At 43.6% G+C, this 27,793-nt stretch overlaps 1 protein-coding gene across 15 annotated transcripts in view; it reads right to left on the bottom strand.

Moving 5' to 3' along the window:
• The window catches only part of SYTL2 (synaptotagmin like 2), a 115,644-nt gene that overhangs the window by 32,160 nt on the left and 55,691 nt on the right, over positions 1 to 27,793 (bottom strand). For 4 of the 15 annotated variants that reach the window (XM_059708229.1, XM_059708232.1, XM_059708230.1 and 1 more), the window contains exons 3-8: positions 22,017 to 22,168; positions 20,021 to 20,156; positions 11,881 to 11,962; positions 10,822 to 10,936; positions 8,690 to 9,493; positions 1,355 to 5,221 (exon numbers count right to left, since the gene is read on the bottom strand). In XM_059708229.1, the coding sequence (XP_059564212.1) occupies positions 1,355 to 5,221; positions 8,690 to 9,493; positions 10,822 to 10,936; positions 11,881 to 11,962; positions 20,021 to 20,156; positions 22,017 to 22,168 (5,156 nt within the window). The remainder of the gene's footprint in view (positions 1 to 1,354; positions 5,222 to 8,689; positions 9,494 to 10,821; positions 10,937 to 11,880; positions 11,963 to 20,020; positions 20,157 to 22,016; positions 22,169 to 27,793) is intronic. The other 11 variants (XM_059708236.1, XM_059708241.1, XM_059708237.1 and 8 more) reach the window with 6 other exon arrangements.

Here is a 27,793-nt window from a genome sequence, read left to right as displayed (position 1 = left end):
AGGGGCCAAAGAGCCGCATGTGGCTTGTGAGCCGCAGTTTGCTGACCACTGCCTAGGCAACAGTCTCCAACATCAGTGCAATTGTATAAGCTCTCCCCCTCCTATGGATGAGTTTACCGTAGAAACTCATTGGGGGTAGTTTAGTAAAAGTCTTCTTCCGATTTAACATGCTGACTTACACTCCTGCACATGTCTGGTTTCAGAGACTGGTATTTCACTTCCCTTCTCTTACCAGAAACATTTGTTAGAGCAGATTCAACTTGATAAATTAGGGCTAAAGATGGATTCTTTGGTCAGTTTTCAAAAGGCCCTGTGGCTACTTGCCAAGGAGCCTAAACCTTACAAGTCAGCCACTCAGCAAAGCTTATTTATTCTGAGACTGAAGGGAGCTAGAAAATGACAAATCCTATTAAACGACTAGGAAGGTGATCAACGTTACATGTGCAGCTTTCGTTAACATCTCCCGCTAGGGAGCATCCGTTATCACTTCATTTACTCTAATCAGGTAACTTCTCATTCCTATTTGCTCCTGGGTTTCTTGGCCAAAACGCCTGTGTTGATCAGAAGAGCAAAACTGAGACAACCCTATGTTTTATTGCCTGGCTGAAACCAATACCCACAATTACCCTTAGATGAATGTGGCAATCGATTAAGATCTTCATCCACTTAGCCAAGGTTGGAGCCAAAGAAATTCATCAGGCCAGGCAATGCCCTTGTGTGGGACCAAGGGAAGTCATTTGACCAAAGTCATACTCTAGAACGGGAAGATGCTGAAGATAATTGAAAACGAGAGGGAGAGCGTGGCAACAAAAAACCTCAGCACAAAGTATCTGAGGAAAAGAAAGTTCCAACTTGCACTTGGTTCCTGGTATTTAGCCACTACGGTGGGAAACTATTGCTCCGAAAAGGGAAATTTGTGCTCATCTGTGGCAATTTCTTGCCACAAATCTTAGTAGAGATCTCTGTTTGGATTGCCAATTATGGAAGAAATTCTAATTACTTCCAGGAGGAAAACTAGCTTGAATGTTAGAGGTAGCTTCTACCCCCCCCCCCCAATTCTTTAAAAATATTTTTGAAACTTAAAAGTTCTATTGTTGATTCATGAGAATAAAGTAAAATTTTAAAACACTACCCTGTGGGCAAAACTATCTGTATATAATTTATTTGATTAAAGATTATAAAAGGAAATGTAGTTTTTATGAAGAAAGGCTAGGGAGAACTGAAGTGATAAGAAGAATTTAGCACTTTTGGGAGTGGCAAATCAATTCCAATTTAGGAAGCGCTATCATCCTTTACATCGTCATTCCATAAATCAACTAAGTAACCAATGGGTTAAAAATGTCAAAATGCTCACTGGAGGTATTTCTCCAGCTTTCCGCATTAGAACCGATGTTTCCATCTGAAAAATCAGAGTCAGAGACACCTTCTTTCTCTTCCTCTTGTCTCTTGTAAGGTGATTCCAGAATCAGTTCGACTTTACTTGTCTTTGTAGAGTTTTCCTTGTTGGTCAGGAGAGGAACAGGTTGCCTATTTCTGGACACACTAATTGTGTCGGGACCCTCTCCGCAGCCAGGCTCCTGAAAAGCCCCTTCTCGAACCCTGGCAACTTCAGTTTCACTCTCCCCGGACTCTGGGGGCTTTGTAGTTTCAATGATCCCTATTTCATGGTCCACAGAAAGGGTTCCAGGGACCTCAGCTCCACTCTCATAACCACCGACATCTATTGACAAATCACTCACAGCTTCTCCTCTCAACCCTTTATCCTGTGGGTTGACTGGAGATTTGAAAACATTGCTCTTAAGCTTCATTTCAGGGGCCTCTTGGGTTCTCCCCAGAAACCTGGCTTGCCCTGACTCAGAGGTCTCCTTCTTGGGAGTTCCTTCCTCCCCTGACACCCGGGGCTCATAAGGAGGAGTTTCAGATGTTTCTCTAAGGAGTTTCTCAAAACCAATATCAAAAGCGCTCTCAGTTATTGCTGGAGCCTCAGCCTTTTGCACTGTTTCTTTTATTTCCTCGGGATGGAATCCAGAAGCGTCTGGCCTGGGCACCTCAGTACAACCTATTAACTTGGATGGAGAGGGCATCCCTGTGTTGCTTTCAGATTTTGAGGAGAGAGTCTCAGTTGCTTCCTTCAGCAGTTTCTCTAAGCCGGCCCTGAGTTCAAGGGGCTCTGATTTAGGTCGAATAATTGTCTCCCTGACAATTTCTGTCACTTCCTGAGGTGACTCCTTACTGTACTGAGCGACAGTGGAGCCAAATGAGCGAGGGATTTGTTCTGAAAGAGTCACTGGGGCAGCTAAATGAGAGGCAATGCCATGAGTTTTATCAGGAGCTGCTACATTGAAGGAGTCAGCATCCTTTCTGTCTGGGATTGTAATGTCCACTGCAGCCGATGGTGGGATAACTCCGGGAGAACTTTGGAGGCTACCTGCTGCTTGTACGCCTTCCGGAAATTCTGCTTTTACTTCTCCAGGAACGACTTCCCTCCCAACCGGATAACTCAACGTAGCTTCCCTAAGCAGCTTTTGCAACACAACATTTACATCATTCAAGGCAGATCTGGGTGGAACAATGACTTTTTCCACAGTCTCTGAAACTTCTCTTTGCAGAGGTAGTGCCATATCCTGGGGAGCAAGATGAGCATCGCTAGAAGAAGGCATATCTTGGGGAGATTTGGCTTCAATTCCCAAAGAACCCTTTCTGTGAAGATGGGGAGGTTCGTTCACTGGGTGAGAACCTCCTGCAACCATCTGAAAGAAGTTTTCCGAGTTTAGCTGGTACTCACCACTTTCCGCTTGCTGGGGGAGAGCTGTCTTTCCGAGAGTTTCTTGCCCCCCTGGAAAAGGAGCTATGATCTCTCTCTGGTGGGCTGATGAGTTGTGACTGTGTTCTACACCTTTTTCAAAAACTCTCTTTTCTCCAGGCTCAGAGTTGATCCGAGGGGTGATGGGTTCCAACTTAGTTTGCAAGGGAGAGGGTAAAGTCCCAGTTCCTTCCTTCAGGAGTTTATCTAGACTGGCAGCCCAAGTGCTTGGTTTGACCTTCGGAGGAGCTACTGTTTTGTCTACCTGCTCATTAATGATGTCCTGAGGTCCTTTGGCTGCTTCCTCAGTATCTATCTTCTGAGGCCATGTCCTATTTTCAGAAGCACCTGGTTCAAGCACTTGTTTTCCGTGAACTTTTTCACCAGAAGGTGGGATTGCTGGTGATGAAGCTTCTGAAAGTAGCTTCTGTAAGCTGTCATTAAAAGTGTCTTTGTAGTCTTTAGACAAAACATGTGTTTTCACTATGGATTCTTGAACCTCTTGGTCTGAGCAATCCTTTTCTTCCTTGAACACTGGTGTAACCAACCATTCCATATTCTTTTGCACATTTTCTTTTGATGACTCATTTCCTGGCAACTGATGAGTGGACTTTGTGGATGGTTTCAATGGAAATGTGCTTTCATGCGGTAATACCTCGAGTGTGCACTTTGAATTTATTCCCTCTGTTTCCTCTGTTGATGGAACTTTTGGGGGGCTTAGAAATGTCTCGATTTCATGGGCATTTTCTCCTGATGATTTGAGGTCATGGGGTTCTTTGTGTTTCTGGCTGTTAAAAGGCACAGAATCTTTTTGGCTTGTTTTGGTGGTATTTTTCTCAACATTATCCTGAATGTTTGAGTTGGCTCCTAAGTCCCAAAACTTTCTCAAATTCTCAAATTGAGAGTGATTATAAACCTGTTCTGTACTGGGTTCATCCATTCTGTCTTTTAGGGACATAACTTTAAAGTTGGGATTTGATTCAGCAATTAGAGATCTGTCTTTCTCCAAAGAAGCATGTATTTCACTCCCGGCATTTGAAGGATGCTGCAGTACCGGCAAAGAGATGTCTCTTCCAGAATGCGAACAGTCCGCAACTGGCGGTCTTTTTACAGGCTCATTTATCTTATTCTGAAACAGAGACACTTTATCTGATTGGTCAGCAGAACGGTAATTTTTGGATGGACCTGATATTTGGGCTCTGGTCTCTTCAGGTTTATTTAAGGAATAAAAACTGGAGATATGAGCTACTTGGCCATCCTCATCTAGGACCACTTTTTTGGCAGTGACCTGCTTATATTCATTCTGGCCTGTAGATATATTGTCCATGGACCTCCCAGGCTGATAGGCTTTAGCAGAAGGTTGTCTCTGACTGTGTGAAGATGTGGGTTCCTTCTGAGTGAATCTGGCTGCAGCCTTCTCACCTTCCCAAAAGGATATTCTGTCACTCACTCTTTTGTACGTCTCTCTTTGCACTTGGTCCTTGGGAACCTCACCAGCTTCTTGTGGTAGTTGGACCTCAGGCTTCTTCCAAGGAGACTTGTTGCTGGCAGCTCCAGGGAGCAACTCAATATTCCCTGGCTCTACCGAAGCTTTCGGGATATAAGTATCTCCTCCTTTACTCTCTCCCCCTGCCTTCGTGTTGTCTTTTGAACTTGGTTCTTTGACAATTTTTGCAGAGTCAAAATTCACCTCTGAGTTTCCTCTCTCTTTTTCATAAATACGAAGCTTGGGCTCTTCACCTAAGCTGCCAACATCCTTAATGTTGCATGGAACTTGGTCTGCTGCATCACATTTATTGAGAGCACTGTAGGGATAGTTACTGGTTTGGTGAGGTATCCCATTTCCTGCCTCTCTGTTTTTTGAAGCTTGGCTATAGTCCATAGTTTTACTCCCTTGATTTGGACTGTAAATTTCAAATGGTTGCAATATGCCTGGACATTCCTTGCCTTGTTGGGACAAATGAATAGATTTGGGATTTATATCCACATTACTATCTTGGCAATTTCCAGGAGGCAGCACATGTCCCTCTGCCCAGAACATCGAATCAGACCCCATAGGCGTCAATTCAACTTTGGTGGAGAGCAGAGCCTTTGAGCCATTGTCTTTTAGACTGATGTCATCTGTCACCAAGGCAATAGCAGCCTGTGATTTTGAGTCTGCTTTTTCTTTGGGCTCTATTCCTTGGGGATGTTGGAGAGGTGACTTATTGTCATCTAAATGAGAACTTCGGTTAAACCAGTCTAGGACTTTAGATATGGAATCATCAGTTGTCTTCCTTATCTCAGTGGCATGTGGACCAGAGCGTGAGAATGTCTTAGCTTTTAGGGCCTTGAGAAGAGGAGGCTTACCTTGCTGATGGTCTCTAGAGCTGCGATCTGGCACCTGAGAAGGCTCAGGCTCAACATGAGACCATTCATCTGCAACAGAGAAATGCTTTTCTAAATAAGAAAAGAGAATGCTTAAAGAATTATTATTCAACCAACCACAGTATCTTTAAAAAAGGCACTATGTATTTACATGCTCCACACTACTAGCTTTTTATATCAGCCTTCTGCGGGGGTTATAATGTAAACCTTACTAATTAAAATATTCTGCCAAAGATGCCCTCTGACACAGTGAAAGAAGAGACATGTAGACTCCTGAAAGTATGGGGTATACACCAAAGTGGGAAAATTTCTTTGAAGTCTTTGGTTTATTTTAAAAACTCATGTAAATTTTGTATTCTGCTCCATGTTACATTTTATATATTCATTTTCTCTCACTTTCAAATCTTTTCATAAAACTGACCTTCCAGGAAGATACACCATGTTGGTTTTATGACCGCACCTATCCACTAGCACACTCATAAACCCTGGAGGATTTATACCCAAGTTTGAGGAACATAGACTTAGGAGATTTCAAGAGTTGGAAAAACAACTTTCAAGGAAGATTAAACAATGAGTTCCCTCCAGAATAGTAGAATGCAATGATGAAGCTATTTGCACTCCTGGGTCACACTCCTGATCTATTAAACCAGAATCTCTGAAGATGGGGCCCAGGAATCTTTACTAATAACTATCCCTGCCACCGTCTTACACGCTGGAGTTTTAGGACCAGGATCTCAAGATTCCCTTTCATTATCCCCAATTCCCTTTCATTATCCCCTCCTATAATTTGTGACTTACAAGTAGTTTTTATGAGCCAAATAAACTAAAATGAGGACTGATGGAGAATGTGATCTCTACCTGATGTTGGCTAACCAATGGCTAAGATGCTAGAGAAAAATATTTAACTTCTTTCTAAGCCATCAAAAAAGCAGAGAGAGTCCTTGCTGAGCTTTAATCACAGGGCACAGGGTACATTTAGATAAGGGAACTCAGACATTCTTCCTCTTTAGTTAAGATTCAGGTGCTTCTGCCTTTTCCCCTCTTCCTTATCGATGCTACGCTAAGTAATACTTGTTCCTGAAGATTATGTGAGCTGAATTTTTATGAAGTCAGCTACATTTAAATGCACTAGAGGGCATATTAGTTAACAAAATTATATTTTTATTCATCAACTCTGGTTAAATATTTTTAAAAAAACCAAAGTCTTATACAGTAATTGGCACATAGTAGGTATTGGTTTGCTTCTTTACCTACACTTTGCACTATTAAATATAGTAATAATTGTGAAGTTTATTTGAGAAATCTATACAAATTCTGTTAGTCTGTTTAACAGAAAAGTACTTAAAGATGAAAAAATACTTGTAATACACTGTTGCTGAAAAAAGAAGTCGAGGCAGTATAAACATAATTAAAAATTGTATTCATGCCTGAAAATTATTGAAAGGCTCTACAAAAAAAATGTTAGCAATAGTTCAAATAATGGGTAATGACATCACAGGTGATATTTGTTTTATTCTGTGTGCATTTTTTCTTCTTTATTTTTTAAATAAAGTGAGTTACAGGGAGTGATGGTAAGAGGAGCCAATATTGCTTCTATCCCTTCATTTCTGGATCCCATATATTTTAGCTATTGAGGTACTGCACTATTTATCAGCTGCTGGCTCTGTCCATCCTAGGGCATTCCTCCTTTTAAAATGTTTTACAATGAAAGCTTATTACTTTTAAAATAAGAACAGTTATTATAAAAATTGGATGCCAGGTAATGTTTTGTTTCCTCTAAGGAATTCTTTTGTTTTGTGTTTTCTCCAGGATGAGTGTGGTGTTTACTTCCTGAAGCTCAGAGCTAAAGTCAAACCCTTATAATTTACAGAGATTTTACTTTTTTTTTTCTCCTGATTCTTTTTATGCTCCATTTTTCACTTTATATTTTTGTGGTAAGCAGGAGAAAAGCAGGACTTTGTTTATAAGCTCTGAGGCCAGAAGGCCTGTCAAACTGATGATGGCTTCCCCCAATGTTCATGGTAGGTTTCTATTTAAAAGTCAGAAAGCACAAATAAGTAGTTAATACAAAATGTCAAAGATATTCTTTGAAAGCAGGTGCAGTCTGAAAAACAGAAAAGGTTTACCATATTTCTTCTATGGATTATAATAGTGGAAAATATTACCAAAGAAATATCCTTCATCCTTTGAACAAACATTTAAGTAAGTGTCATCCAATTATTTGCTAATAATTACTCAAACTTTCATAATTTCCTTTAATATGAATGCCTTTATTTCTTGAAGAAGCACCTGTTGAGTTTTTAATTTAAAAAATTCTGTTCTGTTCAAATGATTTTAAATGTCCAGGGGTAGGGGTGGTGAAAATGCTTTGACCTTTAAAAAGTAGTTTTCTGAACAACTATGAAAACTGTAGAGCTGAGCAAAAGTGACTCGGGGTTAACTTAATACTGACTAATAAGGAAGAGTGTGAGCTGACGGGTTAGAAACTTGACTGTTGTTACTGTAAGTATTCCTGACAATAAAGAAATAATCACAGCCCTGGCCAGTTGAGCTCAGTGGACAGAATAGAGGACTGTCCCAGGTTCGATTCCGGTCAAGGGCACATGCCCGGGTTATGGGCTTGATCTCCAGTATGGGGCGTGCAGGAGGCAGCTGATCAACGATTCTCTCTCACATTGATGTTTCTATCTCTTTCTCTCTCTCCCTTCCTCTCTGAAGTCAATAAAAATATATTTTAAAAAAGAGAGAAATAATCACAGGGTTAGATGAAGACTTATTGAAGATGGGTGAGAGTACACAGAATGATTTTCACCAGTGTTTCTGTTTTTTAAAGCATAAGAATTATGAAGTAATCATATAAGTATGGGAAAGCAGTTTGAGGCATCCCCTGAGAGTTGTAGAATCTTCGAGAGAGAGCTAGTTAGCTATTTGGCAGGAAAGGCAGCATTCTTATTGCCTCTCAACTCACACCAGCTGGAAGAGAAAGTTCCTTTGGAGTTTTTAAAGGACAAGAACAAATGGCTGGAGGCCCTGCGCAGGCCACAGTAAGTGCTCAATGTCTACTTTCCTACCCTTTGAGGATAAGAAATTGAAGTTTCTCTTGTGATAAAAAGAGAAACCAAAGTTGGGTTAAATGGTAATTGACATTTGAACTAGGTAAGTAATAATAATATATATATACTCCATAAAAAAGTTATTAGCATATCTTTAAATCTCACCCTGTATAAAAACCTTGATATAACTCAACACATAGTAATTTGTTTAAATAATTGATATTATTACATTTTTAGGTTAAAACACAATGGGCCAGGAACTGTGCTATCCCGGTTCTTTTCATTATTAGGTGATTGAGGAAAACCTACAAACCCATGAAGAGGTATAAGCATCCCCCAGCGGCATCTGCCTGAATCCCCGCTGGAATGGCCAGGAGGCCAAATGCAGCTTCTACAAGGCTGGCCGGCCTAGCTGTTCCAAGCCCACTGGCCAGTGCTTAGAACCTGGTAATGACAACTCTCTTACCAGCAGGGCTTTTGGACAATTCCGATTCAAGCCTTGATAATTCTGACGATTTAGCTTTGTGTTCACTGATGGTGGGTGAATTCTCACTGGACTGTGGTCTTGCAGGTAAAACTTCCGAGGGAGAAGGCTGCCCGTTACTTGGAAAAGGACCAGAAGTCTTTGGCTGATGTGTTTCGTGTTTCAATGCACTTGGGCTTGAGTCTGATCGAGGTAAAGGCAAAGGCTCTCTGTACTGTGAGGGCGTAGGGTCCTTCCAGAACTCATTCTGGTCCCCGGCATCTTCTGTTCCATTCTTCAACCTGTTGGATTCTAAAACGCTGAACTCTCCCACTTCCCGGCCTTGGATGAGCCCAGGACTCGGTGGGAGCTCCTCCTTCACCGCAGAGAACCTCACTTGCTTCAGTGGCTCCTGTGCGCTGGAGGAGGACTTGTCTTCTAAAGAATGCTCCTTCTCGGAGATCCTCTCATGGATGGTTAGGCCCGGTGACCCAATCTTGCTTTTGGGTTCAAAGCCCTGGTGGAAACGAACAGTGTCTGAGTCCGTGCTGCTGGAGCTGGAGTTGCGCTTCAGGATCCCTCTCGGAGCCCCTCTGGCCTTCAGGGAGTCTGTCCTTTGTCCAGGAAAGGACTGGTTATTGTCCTGCTTTAGATCATGCGATTTGTTGATCATTTTCCTGGCTTTAGGGATTGGAGGTTTGATGTGGGATCCACTCTCAGGGCCTGGAAAAGTCTGCTTTGGTTTCTCTAACTTTTGCCTTGAAATATCCAGGATAGATGACTTTTCTTTGGACTCTGATAATTCACCTGAAAATTATAACACATTAGGTTCTTTTCATTATTGGTGGAGAGTAATGTATAATTTAAAATACTATCAGAAACTTTATCTATATTTAGCAAAAGTATTAAAATATTAAAGACAATAAAGTATGTGGTATAAATGCTGACCTAACTAAAAAGCCTTTTTAGCAAGCATGCACTTCATTGAACTGTACACTTAAGATTACTGTTATTTACACACATACTTTGTGGTAGTTTATACTCAATAAAAACGTTTTTACAAAAAAAACAATTTTAAAAAATTCCTCATCGAGGCGAAGGAAAAACACAGAAGTCACTTCAGTAATTTATACGTGAAAACCAGAAAAATGAACTCAAATAAAATAAAACTCAATACCAAGAACAAAAATCTGTTTTGTCAAATGTTTAAAAAGGTAATGTATTCCAGTGACTTTTTTTCTGTATAATATTTTATGCTATGCAAAGTATTCCCACTGGACAGGGGAAAAAACGGTAATATTGCCAAGGCTGGTGTGGCTCAGTTGGCTGGAATGTCATCCCATCCATCAAAAGGTTTTGGGTTTGATGCCTGGTCGGGGTGGGTATTTGAGAAATACCCAGATCAATGTTTCTCTCTATATATTTCCTTCTTTCTCTCTCTGTCTCTGTCTCTCCCTTCCTCTCAAAATCAATGAAAACATATCCTTGGGTGAGGATTAAAAAAAGAAAAAGAAAATACAATAATATTAAAACAGGCTAACTGAAAGGTCTAACTTCACTTTCAGTTGTTAATTTTCTACCCTTTGTCCAATCTTTAATGTTTGTGAAATTTTCTTACAGTTACTTTGTCTAGCATTTTCTCTTAGGGAGAATGGTAAAATTCTGTAAGAAGCAGACTTAAATTAGTTAAGTCACAAACCTGACCTAATGCTCCTGAGGGATTAGGCTCATGATTACAGGTTAGAAGATCATGACATTGGCAAGTGGCCTTTTTCTTTTAAGGCAAACTTTACATTTTCAACAGAACTGTGCCTACATATGGTAGACGTCCAGTAAATGGTATCAATGAGTGACTGACTGCCTCTGGTCCAAGAATTTCCCAGTTCACTGAGGGGGAACCCAAGGCATAAAGGTTACACCAGTGTCGGCTCCAAGACTGAAATGCATGAACCTCCAGCCTCTAAAGTTTCCGCTTCCTTCCCTCCGCCAGGAAACCAATGGGCATAGCAGAATAAGAAAACCATCAGGACCTTCCACCTTGTCTAAAAAGTTATTTTAGTTAAAGGAACTCTGAGAATTTCCCTTCTCACAGATAACACAGATAAAAATATCTAGTCCATAAAAATAATATTTACCCTCTTTTGAAGTCTGAAAGAAACCAGTCCTTCCATTTCTCGACTGCTCGTTTTTGGTTTGTTGAGATAAGTGATCTTCTGGCAACTTGGAGCTATTAAATGGATTCTTCCTTTGCTGGGGGAAAAACATTGTTTATTAAACTCATTTTCAATGTCATAACAGCAACTCAGTGTTAGCAAATGCTTCTTAGCTCCAATACTTGATAGTTTTATCCAGTAAAATCTATCTGGCATGTTTGAAAAATGTTTACCATGGTTAATCAGGGTAACATTACTATATATGTCATACAAAAAGATAAAATTATTATATAAAATATACTCAATTCCAGAGTCTTATTACATTGGACTAGAACCAGGCATTCAAATCTATATTTCACATTTGACAGAGGTGAGAAAACTTAGGCCTGGATATATCAAAGAGCTGGTCACCGTCAAGGTAAACCTGAAACTCTAATAAGGGCAGGTTCCCACCAGTGCTCTTTCTACCAGTGAGACTCTCATTGTGCTAGAAATCTGTACTAAATATAATTGGAATTGACCTTTTCTATAAGGATTTAAAAGAAACTTATCAAGATATTTTGAAGTATTTATAGTCACTATTATAATTATGAATTATAATGAAAAAAGGGTATCAGTAAACAGAATTTTTAAATTAACATAAGACTAAATATCAATGTTTACTGTCTATAGGTTCATAAATTGGCAATTCCCTCCCCCAAGCCGACCTCTAACAGAGTGAGGAAGTTATGATAGGAATAAGAATTCACACAGCACTAACAAGCCACATTCCATAAGCTTAAAACAAGCAGCCCCCAATAGCTTCACACTTTTTATTCCCTAGGGCAAGAAATTTGGGTCTTCAACATGATATACCAATAACATGGTATTCATTAACTTTCCCACCACAAGAGTGACTACTATGTTAAATAGTAAACATTATCTGTATCTGGTACAAAAAAAGGTACTATAAAATCTTCTTTATTTCATATTGCTTTGATAAAATGAGAAAAATGGCATTCCTGCCAAAAGTGAGAGTTCCGAAGTCTGAGCTCAGTCTACCTTAGCTGAAGAAGCAGCGGAGTTCCTGGAGTTTTCCTGGGACGTATCAATCATGGTGGAAGCTGGATCTGCCACGCTGGGACTGCAAAGAAACAATGATGCAGAGAATAAGACCTCACCCTTTGTGGAAGCATAAATCATGCCTCTGAAGCCGAAAGCTATTAAGACAGGATAGGAGAGGAAGTTTGTAAGATCAAACTGGCAGGAAGGGAAGGGGAGTTGAGCCTAGAAATGATTAAGCAGGGAAGCAAAGGAAATGGCAGAACAGAAATGAAAGATCAGCATGAGACAAGTCTAAACTACCATCGGAAGTCCTGAAGTCTACATCACGGTGCCAGGCGCACAGGGGTTCACCATTTAAACGTATAGAAATGAACTTGTCTCAAAGTCAGGAGCTAACATCAGATGCAGACAAAAATGAGCAAATGATCTCAAGGAGGAAACATGGTTGCTGAAATATAGCTCCAAAGAGTTTTAGGGCCTGGTTCTGTAGGCCAGGGCCACAACAGCAGTGCTTACTCTAACTCAGGTAGCAAACACCAAAGAGAAGATGCAGGTGAGACAAGTGACTCAGAAGGAACAGAAGGAACAGCAGATCTAAGAGATTCTGTGCAGGAAAGCTGAAGGATTTGGGCAACTTACTGAGAACTTTCGGCCCAACTCTCCAGGCTGGCCAGGTGAGTTCTTGTTCATATACAAGAGGGACAAGGACACGCACAGATCCAGAAGAGGGTGGGAGGTCAGAAGCCTGGAGATGGTTGAGAGGAGTGGGAAAGATTCTCTAGACCATGATTCCCTGCTGGAAGGACTGGACAGACCCAGGTGAGAGTAAGTTGGGAGTGAAGGGAGAAAAGTGAGTTGAGCAGGCTCCTTCCTGAACAGCCACTCCCTTGGCTATTTAGTAAGAAGGGCAAAAGAGGGTCACAGTGACTCTGGAGGGGGAGGAAAACCACCTGCTCAGACTTCCTGTTCCAGTGGCCTTGCCGCGGGCATAAGAGGTGAGGTCACTATTGGCCGAAACCACGTGCCCTGTTAAACTCCACCAGTTCTCTTGGTGACATCACAGAGTCAAGAATATGGAAAATACCTCTGAGGGTGCTGGCTTTTCACCACACAGCAAAGGAACCGGAGGCTGGGGAGGGGAGCAATTGACCTCAAGGCTACAAAGCCTTGCTCAAGATTATTGTCATGAAAATCATGGGCTAGATGTTCCTGCAGCTTCATTTCCTTTCCTTCCCTCTGCACTTCAACTGTTATTTTTGTGCAGAGTTAGGCCCAGGAGCGGGCTGAAATTTTGAGGAAGCCATTCTTCCTTTTGTTACCTTCCTCATTGTTCCATAAAGGAATTACAGTAGATGAGGCAGATGCATATAACATACATCTGATCACATGAATGGAGAGGGAGAGGGTGGGGAGGGGCAGGAAACCGGACAAGAATAAGAACTTATAACAGAGCCGGAATCAAGGCTAATAGAAAAACACATTATAGGAGGCTAGTCTTCTAGCAGGTGGGCACAAGCTTGAATCAACTTCTCTAGCAGCCAACGTGAAAGCAGGAATCTGGTCACTTATAGAACTCACAGTGTCCATTCAGTGGAAAACAAACAAACAATAGCTAGGACTAGAAAGCAATTTCTCGAGTGTCCTTGTAAGAAGCCAGTGAGTGGTGTGAGGGACCTTAGGTTCAGTTCCTCAGAGGGTTTTGTATCATCTCCCTTAGGAAATAATCAGACAAACCGAGCCAAGTGCTGATGGTCAGGGTCTCCATGGAACACCCAACTTCTCCTGCTACCTTCCTCCTTTCCACTCACCAAGAACAAAGGATAAGCAGAGCCTCTAATTCTCCTTTCTCTGCTCCCTGAAAACCCAGTCCTGAGTGACCATCATGTTGTCTCCTCCTTCCCAGAGATAAAACCAAACTCTTACTAAAGTCTATCCAGCTATGTATTTTATGTCTATTCTGCAACCTCACCTTGCAAATACATATATTCTCTCCCATGGTAAACTGGGAGATCCCTCAAGAGTATCTCGACTACCCTTATATCCCTGTCATGCCTTGTATAGTGCCTGGTACACAACTGGTGAATGACTGAACAAATGAAGGCCAACTGAGCCAGCCAGTGGCAGGCAAGGCAGCAACAGATAGGTGACCGTGTTTTGTTTTGTTCTTGAGATCCAAGTTATTTGCCAAACTACAATGAGGCCCATTATTTAGGTTTTAAACAAAATGTCTTTGTCCTGCTATTCAGAAAGCAAAAGAGAGGAAGAAATGAGGCATTCAGAACACATGGCCTGACACTAAAATACCAGAAACACACAAAATTCATTGGGTTACCTTGTAGTTGGGATGGGGGGGGGGGGGGATGGGATAAGTATTGGATACTTGATTAGCTTAACTTAAAAAAAATTAAAAAAAGAGTGTAATCCTCAAGTTCTGAGGAATAGAGCAATGGTATGTTTGCCTGTCTTTTATTGGGCAACCATCATTACAGTAATCATCTTATTCTCAATTGATCTTTGCAACATCCCTATGAGGTATATATCCCTCACCTCATTTTACTTGTGAGAAAACTGGGGCTTGGAGAGGTTCGGTAACTTGTTCGATGTCACAAAATTAGTTGTGAAAGAGTTGGGGATTTGTACCAAGTGTGTCTGACCCTGACTCCAAAGACAATCATCATAATGGCTAGGCTATACCTCCTATTTCTTGCATTAGCAAAGCGGTGGTATTTGGCCAGAGGATTGGAGTTACGTTCTTTCTTCCTAGTGACTCTTATATCTGTCACTTCCTGTCACCTGTATGAGCATCTCCTTTATTTCTGTCAAGTATATTAACCTCACATCTGACCTCTGACTCCAGAGTTCCACTCCCCTGAGCCATTCAGCATTCCACCACTAAGCTGCAATTGTCTAAAGCACAATGGTGACCCTGTCTCTCTTCTGCTCATCACTTTTCCCTGAATCCTCAAGGTCTATGGAACCAAGTCTGAACTCACAAAAAGGAAATGGAGATGTTCCCAATATAGCTTTTCATCCCTTGGTTCTGTTGACCCTTCCTGCCAAAGTGGTCTATACGCCCACTGTCCGCAAACGTCACCTGCCCCTGCTGCCTCCACCCAACCTGTCCCTCAGCTCCTCCCTCAAGTGCGTGCTCTGTTCTCTTTTGCCCAAATCCTCGCTTTCATCTCCCAGTCCACTCCAAATCTCACCTCCTTTGTGACACTGCTCCAGTATCAGCCCAGTTGGAGGTGAGTCTCCTCGTCTCAAATCTTACAGTGCTTTGGATTAAGAATTCACTCCCTGCCTGGCACTATTTATCATGTGAATAGACATTCGAATACAGATGCATTTATTTTTCATAAGAGAATATAGTCTCTTTATAGCCAGATACTGTGTCTTTTGGGTCTTAGAATCCCTCTCGGAGGGCTGCAGACTGTGCCCAGCATATAAAAGATATTCATTCAATATATTCCACAAGATGAGCTTTTTAAGCTGTGAAGCATGCCAAGTTCTACATCCTATGCTCTATAATTTCTTCCCTCAGGCACCCCTGAAAAACTCTCTACAGTACTAGAAGGAACACTTACACAAAACTGTTTACTTTGTTAAGCGGATTATTAAACTATTAGGCTATGAGCTTGGCATTAGGATTCCCTACCTAAAAGTGTCTACATTTTAATGCAAGTCTTTGAAGACTTAACTAGAAAAAACAATAGTGTCAGGTACTGTGGCAGGGACCCGTGGGGAAGCAGTAGGGCTTTACAGAAGTCTTAGCTCACCCCGCACAGGCACCTGGCCACTCCATGGGCTCCTGTGTCCAGCCAGCAAGTGCTCCAACTTTCAAACTTTAAAAAGCTTTTGAACCTTAACCAACCTTTCTCTCTAAAACAGGGTAAAAAAAACAGCACACATCATACACCTTCTTCTGAGGTATTTTCCAGCTTAAATATTAACAGAAGACTAGAATCAGAAGCAGTCCTGAAAGTCATTTTCTTCCTTTTGTGTGTGTGTGTGTGTGTGTGTGTGTGTGTGTGTGTGTGTGTGTGTGTTGCTGACCTCTCCCTTTGGACGGTGAGCTTCTTGGAAGCTAACGCTGCATCTCATCCCAGTGCCCAGCGCTGTGCCAGCACACGTTACACACGATCAAGCCTGAACACACGAATCAACACATGAAGAAATGGCTCAGGGATAACTCAAGGGAACAAAATGGGGAAATATGCTATGCCAAGTCTCTCAAGACAGTCTTTTGTTTTTTTAAGTAAAATTTTACTTCTTTGGTGCTACCACACTCGGTGCTGCAGTTTACCTCTAGGTTTATCTACCCAGGTATTCTCATCCAAGCACAAGGCACTCTGACGTCACAGTGAAACTATTCCTATCGCAACTGATCTGGGTAAATCCAAGAGCCTGGCGGATTAAGAAAGATTCTTCTAGGAGCTCAATGTAAATGACTCTGTGGGGCAGGCCTCCAAGAAATGAAATGGTCACATCACTGGATTGCAATCCATCCAAGGACAAAAGATCAAATGCACTGTCCACAGATAGGCTCATCACAAAAGAAGCTCAAAACTCCCATCCACATAGGCTTACATTATTGAAAAGGCAAATACTCCTCAGAGTGGAATGCATGTTAGATAGCTTCAAGGGAGAAAGGAGGCTACCAGGCAACTGAGGGGTGTGAGATGGAAAGGAGGTGGGAGGAGGAACCAGAAGAGGAAAAGAACTGGGAAGCTTGCATCAGGAGGAACAAAGGAGGGGCTTCTCATCCCAGAATAGGCTACCTCCATAGGCAGGACACATACACATTACACCTGGTTTATGGACAGGGTCCTGACCGCAGGGGAAGAGCACCCCACACTGTTATTCTGTCCTGCCCATCCGGCTCAGCCTGCAGATTATCATGTACATGTTCTACATCGTTTTTTTCTTGGGTGGGCGGGACATGACGTGCCATCACGGACCAGTGCCAGTCATGAACTGTCTTTACTGGTTCACAAAGAGATAAGTACAAAACCAAAGGCATGCTGTGATAATTAGAAATATAATTTTAAAAAGTGCACAAGAAAAACACTGGCTCTTTACCACAGTTTGTGCCAACACTGCCCACAGTCTAGCCAACACTGTCTAGCCAAGGGCGTTGACCAGAACCAGAACTGTGAGCGTTTGGAGTTCTCCCTTTGCCATCCTAAATGAAATCGCGTTCTCTGCTCCCTGTTCATCAGACCTGTCTGCTTCCTGTGTGGCAGGTGCATGAGTCCCAAGCGAGCACAGGTGTTTCCAGGGGTTGAGCACATACTCGGTACCCACAGTGCTTTCATTCTCCATAGGCCGGACCCTCAGAACTGCACCCACCACAGAAAGAAGGAACCCAGCCCCAGAGGCCATTAGAAAGCCTCCTTCAGAAACTACAACACCGAGTCACTGCTGCCTCGTGCTCCCTGGCTCCTGGCTAAGAAAATATTGACAGGTATTGAGTCATTCTATTGAAGTTCACTTAGTCTAAAAGTGTGGGCCCCAAAATACACTTAACACACCCAGTTCCCAAAGGTTAAAGTATAGGTGAGAAATGCTGCAGGAACCTGATACTGAGTAAAGCAGTGGTTTCTGACAAGGAAAGGAGGAAGTAAACAACTGCTCAGGCTACAGTTCTGGGTGATCACCACCCACGCCATGCAATGAGCAAAGCATGCCAGGTTCATCTAACATTCTTTTTTTTAAAAAAATACATTTTTTTATTGACCTCAAAGAGGAAGAGAGAAATAGAAACATCAATGATGAGAGAGAATCATTGATTGACTGCCTCCTGTATGCCACACACTGGGGATTGAGCCCACAACCCGGGCATAGGCCCTGATCAGGAATTGAACCGTGACCTCCTGGTTCATAGGTCAATGCTCAACCACTGAGCCATGCCAGCTGGGCTCATCTAACACTCTTATCCTCACTTTCCCAACCATCCCTCATCTATGCTATAATAACATAATTATCAGGCCACTTGGAAATTGCCAATTTTCTTTCTTCCCGAGAAACGCTGAGTGGCTCCCCCACCTCATTGCACCTAACGTCACAACATCCTGGTGAGGCAGCTCTGTTCTGATTTACAGACGAGACCCAAAAGACTCACAAGACCCGAAGGTCATGCAAGGAATGTGGCAAACAATGGAGACACAGGCTTGGAAACCCAATCGCCTCAGATTGAGGAAGACAGGGTAATACCCACCAGCCCACGTGGGGTCATGAAGAAAACGATTTGGGCTATCAGGCAGTGGTACCTCTGTCCCTCAAGCCCTTTGAGCTGAAATGAGTTCCTAGGAGAAGGACAGGAAGTCTGACCCACATAAAACTGCAATGAACTAAGTTTGTCTCTGAAACTCCAAAAGTTTCTCCTTCTGTGGCACTTGTACCCCTTCCCTTAATCAGCGCTGTGGTGCCTTCCACCCGCATCAAACCCGGCTATTAGGAGCTGCTCTCAGCTTCTTGTGGTTTATCTAAATGGCTGTGTTCTCACTCCCGGAGTTTCCATTCTTTAAGGTCTCATCTCTCCCTAAGGAAGGAAGGCAGGCTGAACCATATTAGGGGTGGGGGGGTTGCAGGTGGTTGGTAAATGGGGCATCACCAAAAGGAAAGGAGTATGGTATTCTTCGCACTCTTTTCTGAGCTTCCAGAAATACCTGTAAGTGAGAGCCCACACTTCCATTCCTTGAGCATCTACTATGTCGTATGGGTTTGGGATTCTACATTTACTTGCTAATTAAATTCCCAATAATCTTGGTAGCAAATTATTATCACTCCCATTTTACAGCTGAGAAAACAAAGGCCCAAGAAGTAAGTCACTTCCAGTGCAAGGTCATAGAATCAATAAGTCACTACTGTTAAGGTGTTTTAACCTCTAGCCAACATGAACTCTACAGACATCATGAAACATTACAAATCATCCCAGAGGAGAAACAGTGCAGCCTCCACCCGTGGAAAACAAAGTGAGCCCTCCCAACAGGGAACTGGATAAACAGTGAGTACCATAATGGAATCAGTGTTCCATTACCCATGTGACATGACCTGATTCATGACTCTGAAAAACCTTCGGGTGCCTATACTATAGACCCCTTTCCCTAGCCTATAAACTATGTTGGGAACATCCCGATTCCCCAGGTGTCTCAGCCTTGGACCCTGACTCAGTGAGCCCCACCAGCAAATTCATCGACTTTATCCCAGCTGGAGACTCTGAGGTGAACTGCTTTCACTGAGGAGCTAAATATAAAATGGAACTGCCCTCCCCCCAAGGGGTAACAACTATCCCTTCAAGGGACAAACATAAATAATGGCCACCCCTCATCTATGCTATAATAACATGCTTAGCTTTTAGGTATTTAAGGATTTTTAATCATCATGGCTCAAAAGGTTTGCGGCAATGTAGCCCCACAACCAGCTACTTCACAGGAAGGATGTACAAATGCACATTTTAATTGGCCAGATGACAACATGTATGGAAAACATCAAAAATCAGACTGAAACATCAGGACACTCTACATCCTTAATAGGCATTTGCTGAGCACCTACTAAGGGTGCCTTCCACACACATTATCCCTAATTCTCACCATAGCCTTTCCTGCTCTATATTATCATTCCTCTCTGCAGTTAAGAGACAAGACTCAGAGAGGTAAAATGACTTGCCCAGGGTCAAGTGGCTAATAACTGGCATGTTCAGGATTTGCATTCATATCTGCCTGGTTTCCATGCTTGCCCTTCTCCAGTGTACCAGGCTACTATAATTTGATCATAATTCATTTTTTTCCTGAAGTGACTCATTCCCCTATATTCCTTTTAGAGTACCTCTTCATTCCACTCTGAGGAAAAATCCTTACTTAGTAAAAATAGAAAACAGCTATTGTTGGTGCTGAAAGGAATCACCACTTGATATTTCAATTTTATTTAATGCTCAGATTTGTTAGACATTCTGGAAACTGGGAAACAGTAATACCCAGGTTTGTTTACATCAGGGCCCAGAATTTACCAGATATGTCCCTTGCCCGTGCCCACGAGGCCAGTCTAGCACTTGCATGAATAGCCCGCTATTTTGCCTGTACAGCACACCAAGCCACGAATCCCACACGCAGCAGCTCCCCCGTGAGCTCCATCTTACCTTGGGCTTGCTGGTCCTACATCTTCTTCTGGCTCTTCCACCACACCGGCTAGCTCTGGGGGAAGGAAAGCATCTTTGTTGACATTATTCACCCAGCTTTCCTTTGCCCTGTTTTCTCTGTCCTTACTCTGCTCAGCTGAAACAGGAAACAATAAACACAGGAAGGTTATCTCTCACCTCCGTGACCTACAACTCTCATATGGGCACTTATCACGGAAGGTTGGAACCTGAACTTCAGGCCTTTCCTGAGTGCCCAGGCAATCACTAATGTGTTGGTGCATTAAGGATCAGAATTATATCTGCAGGAGAAGTCAGTAGATTCCTCTGGTGTTAGCCCCCCCGCCCTCCCACAAACACCCCAGTGGAGTCTCCTATGTGCAATGTGTACGTAACTCCAGAGACAAAATTCTGACTGCCTCTCAGTGAGTGTGACCTGAATTGGGGTCAAGACGGAATGTGCAGGGGCCACAGGACACTGAGGACAGGCAGTCCTCCTGGGAACAGAAGCACCGTCATTACCAGGCACTTATTGAACATTTACAGTGTGCTTGACTCGAGGCTGGGCTCTGGGATACAAAGGGGAACAATTGCTTTTAGTCTAGAATGCCCTCCCCGCCAGCCTCTACACACCCGAATTCCACGTAGTCCTTAACACCCAGTTCAGATGCCAGCACCCCACAAAACCTCTGTGCCCCCTCTTCAGGAATAACCTCTTTTGCCTCTGACACCCAGGGCTCTTGACCTGCACCTCTCAGCTAATTAGCACCAACGGAGTGATGAAGTTCTTTGCATGTGTTATCCTATGAGGAGGGAGTGACTTCCCAAGTTCGCAGATTTGGCAATTGAGGATCACAGAGTTCAAGAAACTTACCTAAGGCCACATAACCAGTCAGTGCCAGTAATACTTGCATCAGTGTTAAGAGGATGAAGTAATATAAAGGCTCCCAGTTTCCAAATATACTCACATTCCAGGGACTCTTTATATTAAAAATCTAGTTTTTTCAACGGCAAAATGGAGTCCACAGTACAACCTGTACTCCTCGGGATTCTGGAGGCCCGGACCGTTTTGAAAATCAAGAGGCCTGTGAGCAATGCAGGGCACATACAAAGCAGGCAGCCCTTACCTGCAAGGAGTGTGGCTCTTTCTTTCAGACAGATGAGAGCCCAGCTCTGCCATTTGCCAGCTATCTGCCCTTGGGCATATACAACTTTACAGACCCCTATAGAGAATGGGGATGATACCTACCTTACAAGATTGCTGCTACAATTAGAAATAAGAGGGAGTAAATGCCTGTCACATATTAGATACTCAAACGGTGATAGTTATTTTCCGTATTGAGTACAGGCTAGGCTAGATGTAGGCGGGTGTGTTCTCAGGGATAAAGATTTATATTGACTAGCCCAGAGTTAGAAGACACCAGGGAAATATTTAATGAACTCAATAGGATGCTAAAGAAGCTCTAAAAATACTGTCTGTAGAGTCCCTTAAATAATGCATTTGGTTGATTAAAGAAGTATCTATCAGAGGTCAAGGTCATTGAACAGGGAGGCAAATCTCTTAACTGTCATGGCATTCAGGAGCAAAGTTTCAGAATCTTCAGAGAGAAGAAGAAGGAGGAGGAGGAGGAGGAGGAGGGGGAGGGTAAAGGCAAGGGGAAGGGGAAAGGGGGGAAAGGGGGAAAAGTAAGGGGAAAGGAGAGGGGGAGGGGGAGGGGGAGATACTTATAAATCTGGGTTGTCTATGCTACTCCTCCTCACCATGGCATCTGAAGAACTCCCTTTTTCCTTCGCGGCACCCTGAGTCACTCAGCCCCACCCTCACCCATCCAAATGCAGGGCAAGAACATTTTGAGCTGGAGGGCTACGCATTATGAAAAGTGTACGATTACATGATGTTCCTCAGCAGATTTTAGTAACGATTCTGACGCTTCCCGTCTCCCACCTCCTCCTTCCCAAACAAACGCTGGCTCTACATGTACTAGCCACGTCAGCTCACCTGCTACCTGGAGCCTCTTCTTCCTCATGGATGCTCTGATGATATCTGTGCCATGGATTTTGTCTCTGTGCCTCTTGGCCTTGGCTTCATAAAACCACTGGCCACTCATATTCTTCAGCTGCTGGTCATCCTTAACTTTTTCAGGCAAATGTCTACAAAAGGAGAAGAGCTTTACTTTGCTGGGAACCCACAGTAAATAAATGAGTTCACTGAGACACTGCGTGAAGCAATTTGTAAACGTACAGTCAAAATGAGCTCTCGGTGTCTTAGATTCTAAGACTTAGAAGATTCCACAGATCTCCCGGATGACTAACAAATGCATGTTCCCCGTTGACTGAGAAGTCAGGGAAGCCAGGGCCAGCATTTTTTAAAAATTCAAAGATTTAATCCATGATCCCCAGAAGATGCCTGAAATTTCTCGAGGGCAGATCCACTTTTTGGCCACAGTCTTCTGTGTCCACTGTTCAAATGCAAATAACCCGGGGGGGGGGGGATGATATATTAAGCTCCCCTAAGCCTTGGTATCCTTATCTGTCAAAAGGGGTTAATAATAGTAAACCACCTCAGGGGGTTGCTATGAAGTTTAAATTAGTTTATGCATATCAGCCACCCTCTGCACATGCCTGGCACCTAATAAACACTCAGTGACTAACTGGCAGGGTAGTTGTGGGCTTATCAGTCCTTTGCATTTCAGTGAAATGAGTTTATCAGAGATTTTCCTGGAAGCTTGTGGGGGACAGCGCTGTGACGTCTCCGGGTCGGGAAATGAATGCTGAAAAGGCCGACTGGAGAATCAGGAAAGATCAAATTTATGGGGCTGGGAGTGGAGAGTGGAAGCTGAGGCAGAGGCAAATTCCTTTTATGCAAATACTGCTTTGAAGGCTCCACGATCATTCATGCTCCCTGAAAAGCTAAAACCTAAAGAACAAACCAAGTACTGCCCTCCTGAAACATCCCTAGTTTACACTGGCTGGAAAAATTACGTTCTGCTTCACAAGTCTTTCTGTGTCTCTCTATCCACCTCAATAAAATGAGAATCACAAAATCTGCATTTTCTTATTCATAGAGATGCACTTAGAATCAAGTGGAATAAAAGCCTTAAGGAGACTTTGAACTGTAGGAAGATAATGTGCTACATAAATCCAAGAAGGTTTTATGCTTGTTATCCAAGCTAATATGCATACTTCCTCAAGTAGCAAATCGAAGTTTTAGCCAGAGAATGTGTACAGTGGCCACACCACCCTGGTGGCAGGGCTGTGCATGAGGGCTGCACACAGGCATACCTGGGCATGGGAGAAACCGTAGGGGCAGTTGCCCTGGGTCTAGCAAGGCCCTTCCCTCTCTCCCACCCAGAGTCCAACTCTCTGCTGGGAATTCCACCCCTCTCCCAATTCCCTAGGAGCCCAGCCCAAAGAGGCCCAGTCAGAACCCTTGGACACACACTGTCATGACAGCCGGTCCCCAAATCCTACACGGACAGTGTCATCATTCTGTGGTTCGGCATCACCAGAGAGGCCATGGTTTTTATTAGATGTTTCTAATCGTTTCCCATTGCCTAGGTTTCCAGCAGGGCAAACTCCTCCCCGGAGCTGCTGATGGAGTTTTGGCCTTCTCCTCCCTAAAAGACCAACTTTGAATTCAAGTCCAGAAGAGAGAAGTCCTTCCAGCTTTCCCTATTAGAGAGTGAGCCCCCAGGGGCAGGGCCTGAACATCGTTGCTTGGTGTCTGAAAAGCAGTGGGTGCTTATTCAGTGCTGTGGAGTGAAGGTATAGCATATGAGGCCCCTGACCGCCTGGCTTCAGGCTACCTTTTGGGATTCACTTTCCAGCACTTATCCCCATGCTCCCCCCTGCCAGCACACTGGACTTCTTACTGTTCCCCAAAATGCTCTCTCGTGACCCCTGTAAACATCAGAAGCAGGAAGGTGTGGCAGAAGGACTATGGGTTTTGGAGTCTCCCCAAAATTGGGTCCAAATCCTAGTTCTGATTCTTTCTGCATGAGACTTCGGACAGGTCACTGAACCCTCTAAGTGTCATCTCCTTGTTTTGTAAAGTTAGGGGCAAATACGACCTCTCCGTCAGGGCTTCGGGGATGAGTAAGTTAGGCGTTTCCCGGACAGTGCCTGGATCTTGGTAAGAGTCATTAGTGTGAATTCTCTGTGGGGTGTCTTTCCCTCACTTCTCTGTGCAGCTCCCACACCCCCTCGCCGCAAAGCCTTCCTCGATTCCCAAGGGCGCAGCGCAGCTGGCCATTCTCCACGCTCCCACCGCACCTCCAGGGCAGAACTCACCCCACTGCGTTCCAATGATCTATTTGCACATGTGTCTCATCCGCTAATGTGTCAACTCTGCAAACTCCTCGAAGGCGAGGCCCACGTCCTAATCACCTTTGCAATGACGGCACCCAGCACAGAGCCTGGCACAGAGCTGACAGCCCGAGACTGTTTGTTGAGTGATTGAACTAATGAATAAATGCTCGGCAGCCACCTCAGTCTGAGTCAGGCAAGAGATAGGAGAGGTCCTGCCACTGCTGGGGGTGGGTGAACCAGACTCCATCACAGGGGCAGTGCCTTCTGCTGAGGAGGCAGGAGAGCTCATCTCTCAGCCACGCGGGGAAAAGCATGATGAACCATGGCGTCAGTCATCATCTTTTTAAAAAAGACCGCAAGCCCTCATAGCATAACAGCTCCGTTTCTCCTCATGAGACTTATTTACCTATTTTTCTTGTTCAACTGAAAGGCATTTTGTAGGGGTCTTTGTGTAATTCTTGATTTCTCCTGCCTAAATGACTATCTATAAGCCTCTTTCATGCTAAGCTTTCAGGACACAAGGGGAGTCAGGCTCACTGAAACACGTGGCCCCGGAAAAGCTGGTAGCCACTAGAGTAAGGAATTAAGGTTGGGTTTTTCGCTCATTTCTTTCTTTAAAAAAATATTTTTATTGCTTTTTACAGGGAGAGAGAGAAAGAAACATCAATGTAAAACATCCATTGGCTGCCTCCTGGGCATATGCCCTGCCTGGGAATTGAACCCACAACCCCTCGGTACACAGGACAATGCCCAACCAACTGAGCCACACTGGCCAGGGCCTGGCTCGTTTCTTTTAAAGTGGCAAAAGAACAGCAAATTCTTGAAGCATTGGCTGGGTAGCTCAGTTGGTAAGAGCACCATCCCAATACACCAAGGTTGTGGGTTCAATCCTCAGTCAGGGCACCTACAAGAACCAACCAATGAATGCTTAATAAGTGGAACAACAAATCAATGTTTCTCTCTCTCACCCTTCCTACCCATCCAATTCTGAAAAAAAAAAAAGTAAGAAATTCTATCAAATTCAGTAAGTGCTATTTATGTACATCTTAACACGATAAACTGCTAAGTTTAATCCATTTCTTTTTCTATCTCAGTCATATGAAATATTTTATAGATGAATTCACGTGTCTGACATCAAAGCCCAAGTTTTATAAAGATGTAGATTTTAAAAAACCAAACACCCACTACCTAGGTGATGCTGTTAACATCTTCTCTACCGGCCCACGCTGATGTCTCATTTTTCCTGAAGTCTAAACCAAATTAGCGTTTGATTTTCTAACTGTTATGCCATTTAGTTGAAGTGGAACGGGGGTAAGTTTCCTGGACTCACTTTTTATATGTTACCATCCTCTTCCCACATGCACGTTGTGCTGGGTGAGGCGCTGCAGATAGAAAAGATGCTAATAATCACCCAGGGGCTGGTGGGCAGATGTGAAGGAGGAGACGAGCATCAGCGCAGAGAGAGCACCGTCCTGCTTTCCTCCAGGCAGAGCGCGGGTCATCCCCACACTCCTTCCGCTAATACATATGAAGCGTGTTTTGTACTGGGTCCCATGCTTGGCACTTTACATGCCTCATCTCATTGAATCCTTAGGATCTCACCATGATGTACAAAGACTTTAGTCAACTGCCAAAGACAGCTGTCTTGCCTCCTCTGTATGTTAAAGGCCATATCTGTTTGTCTGTTCATTCACTCATTCATTAATCCCCTGTCATATACCAGGCCTATGGTTGGAATCATGCATGAAAAAAATCAATCGACAGCCCTAACTGCAATGTCAGCTCCTGTGGTGCAGAGAGAGTGTGGGCACTTTCCGAGGAAATCCAGGAGAGCCGTGAAGCCCTCCAGCCTGGCCTCCACACTTCCCCTGGGCCTTCCCCCTTTTCCAGCTATTCATCATGATTAGGCAAAGGCCTAGCATCATAGGCAGGACCTGGTTGATATTATCTAGTCAACTGGATAATAAGAATCAGCAGGCTGGCCAGAGAGGCTGACTGATCCATTTTCCAGCATTCAGATATGTGACTTGAAAATACTCTTAGATATTTATTTTGAATGTGAGAGCTGGGAGGCACTTTAAATAGTTACAAATGGACCCATTTTATAGATAAAACAATTGAGGCCCCCAAAGTTCAGAGCTTTGCCCAAAGTCACACAGAACTGGGCCAGCTTGACTCCTGGCCAATGTTCTTTCCACCACCCCAGCCTGCCTCTGTCAGGATTTTGGCTTTTAACATGGCTATCACGCTTCACTCTTGCTACAGAAGAATTCAACCTTTGATAGAGAATCTGAAAACCAACACACGTGAAAATGAAATACACTGCAAATGATCCTTAGCATGGCAAGTGAGAGGCAACGCATGTCCCTTGCGTCACAGACACATCGCAGATCCCCACAATACGCTGAGATACAGCACAGTGTGGGGCAGTGGTTCTCAACCTTGGCTGCACATTAGAATCACCTGGGAATCTTTTTAAAATCCTGATTTCTGCACCTCATCCTCCGGAAATCAGGATTTTAAAAAGATTCCCAGGTGATTCTAATGTGCAGCCAAGGTTGAGAACCACTGAGCTACACTGTTATGTGGGTGAAAGGGGAAAATGCATGGGAAGCTTTGTGTACAACGTAGTTCCTTAACAAATGTTGGTTCCTTTCGTCTTTGCTTTGACAGAAAACACCACCAGAGGTCCTAGGAAGCAATGGCAACTGCCTTCATTTCAAAGAAACTAGGTCTTAAGGATGCAGCTGAGAATCATAAGAAGTGGTTGCGGTTGAGATGGTATCGACTATGAGAACGCCCATCACCATAGATGTGGTTGTGTGTGCATGGGGTGGAGGACGTGGTGCTGGGTGGTGCACAGACGCACATGAGCAATGATTTCCTGCTGGCCGTGACGCAAAGCCCAGGAAACACCACCTCTGAAGTGTGTGATTTTTAAACCATAAAAGACTAAAATTACATATGTGTATATGATGGTGCCTCTTAAAAAGTAAGATGGGGGAGGGGAGGGGAAGAGAGAAAAAGAATCCATCCTGATGTCTGCTTCACTGCTGGCTTGTGAAATGACGCCAGCCGGTCGTTAGGGAAGCAAGCTGGGTAGAGATGCATGGTAGTAACTGGGCTCCGCACGTGTGGCCACCGGGAGAGGGGCAGCATGAAAGACAGTTGTGGTGGCAACAGTGACTTGAACTGTCATCTTCCAACTGTGCCCCAGAGAACCACAGTGGAGAGTCCCTTGGGTTCAAGTCCATGTTCTACCATTAACAGTTGAGTGATTTGGGAACTGGACATTTCCCCTGTCTGGCACTCATTCTTCTCATCCATGAAATCAGGATGGGTAGTAACATGTAGGCCTAATCTTCTCCAAAGTGTCTCCAATGAGCTTGGATGCGGATTATTCAAAGTACTGGATATCTCGGGCATGGCAAGCAGATTTCAGTTTGAATGCCAAATCTCATCTACGAC

This window comes from Myotis daubentonii, chromosome 9 (genome assembly GCF_963259705.1).
Source record: "Myotis daubentonii chromosome 9, mMyoDau2.1, whole genome shotgun sequence".
NCBI lineage: Eukaryota > Metazoa > Chordata > Mammalia > Chiroptera > Vespertilionidae > Myotis > Myotis daubentonii.
The sequence above is the reverse complement of the archived record's forward strand: the minus strand, read 5'-3'. Positions and strand labels throughout refer to the sequence as shown.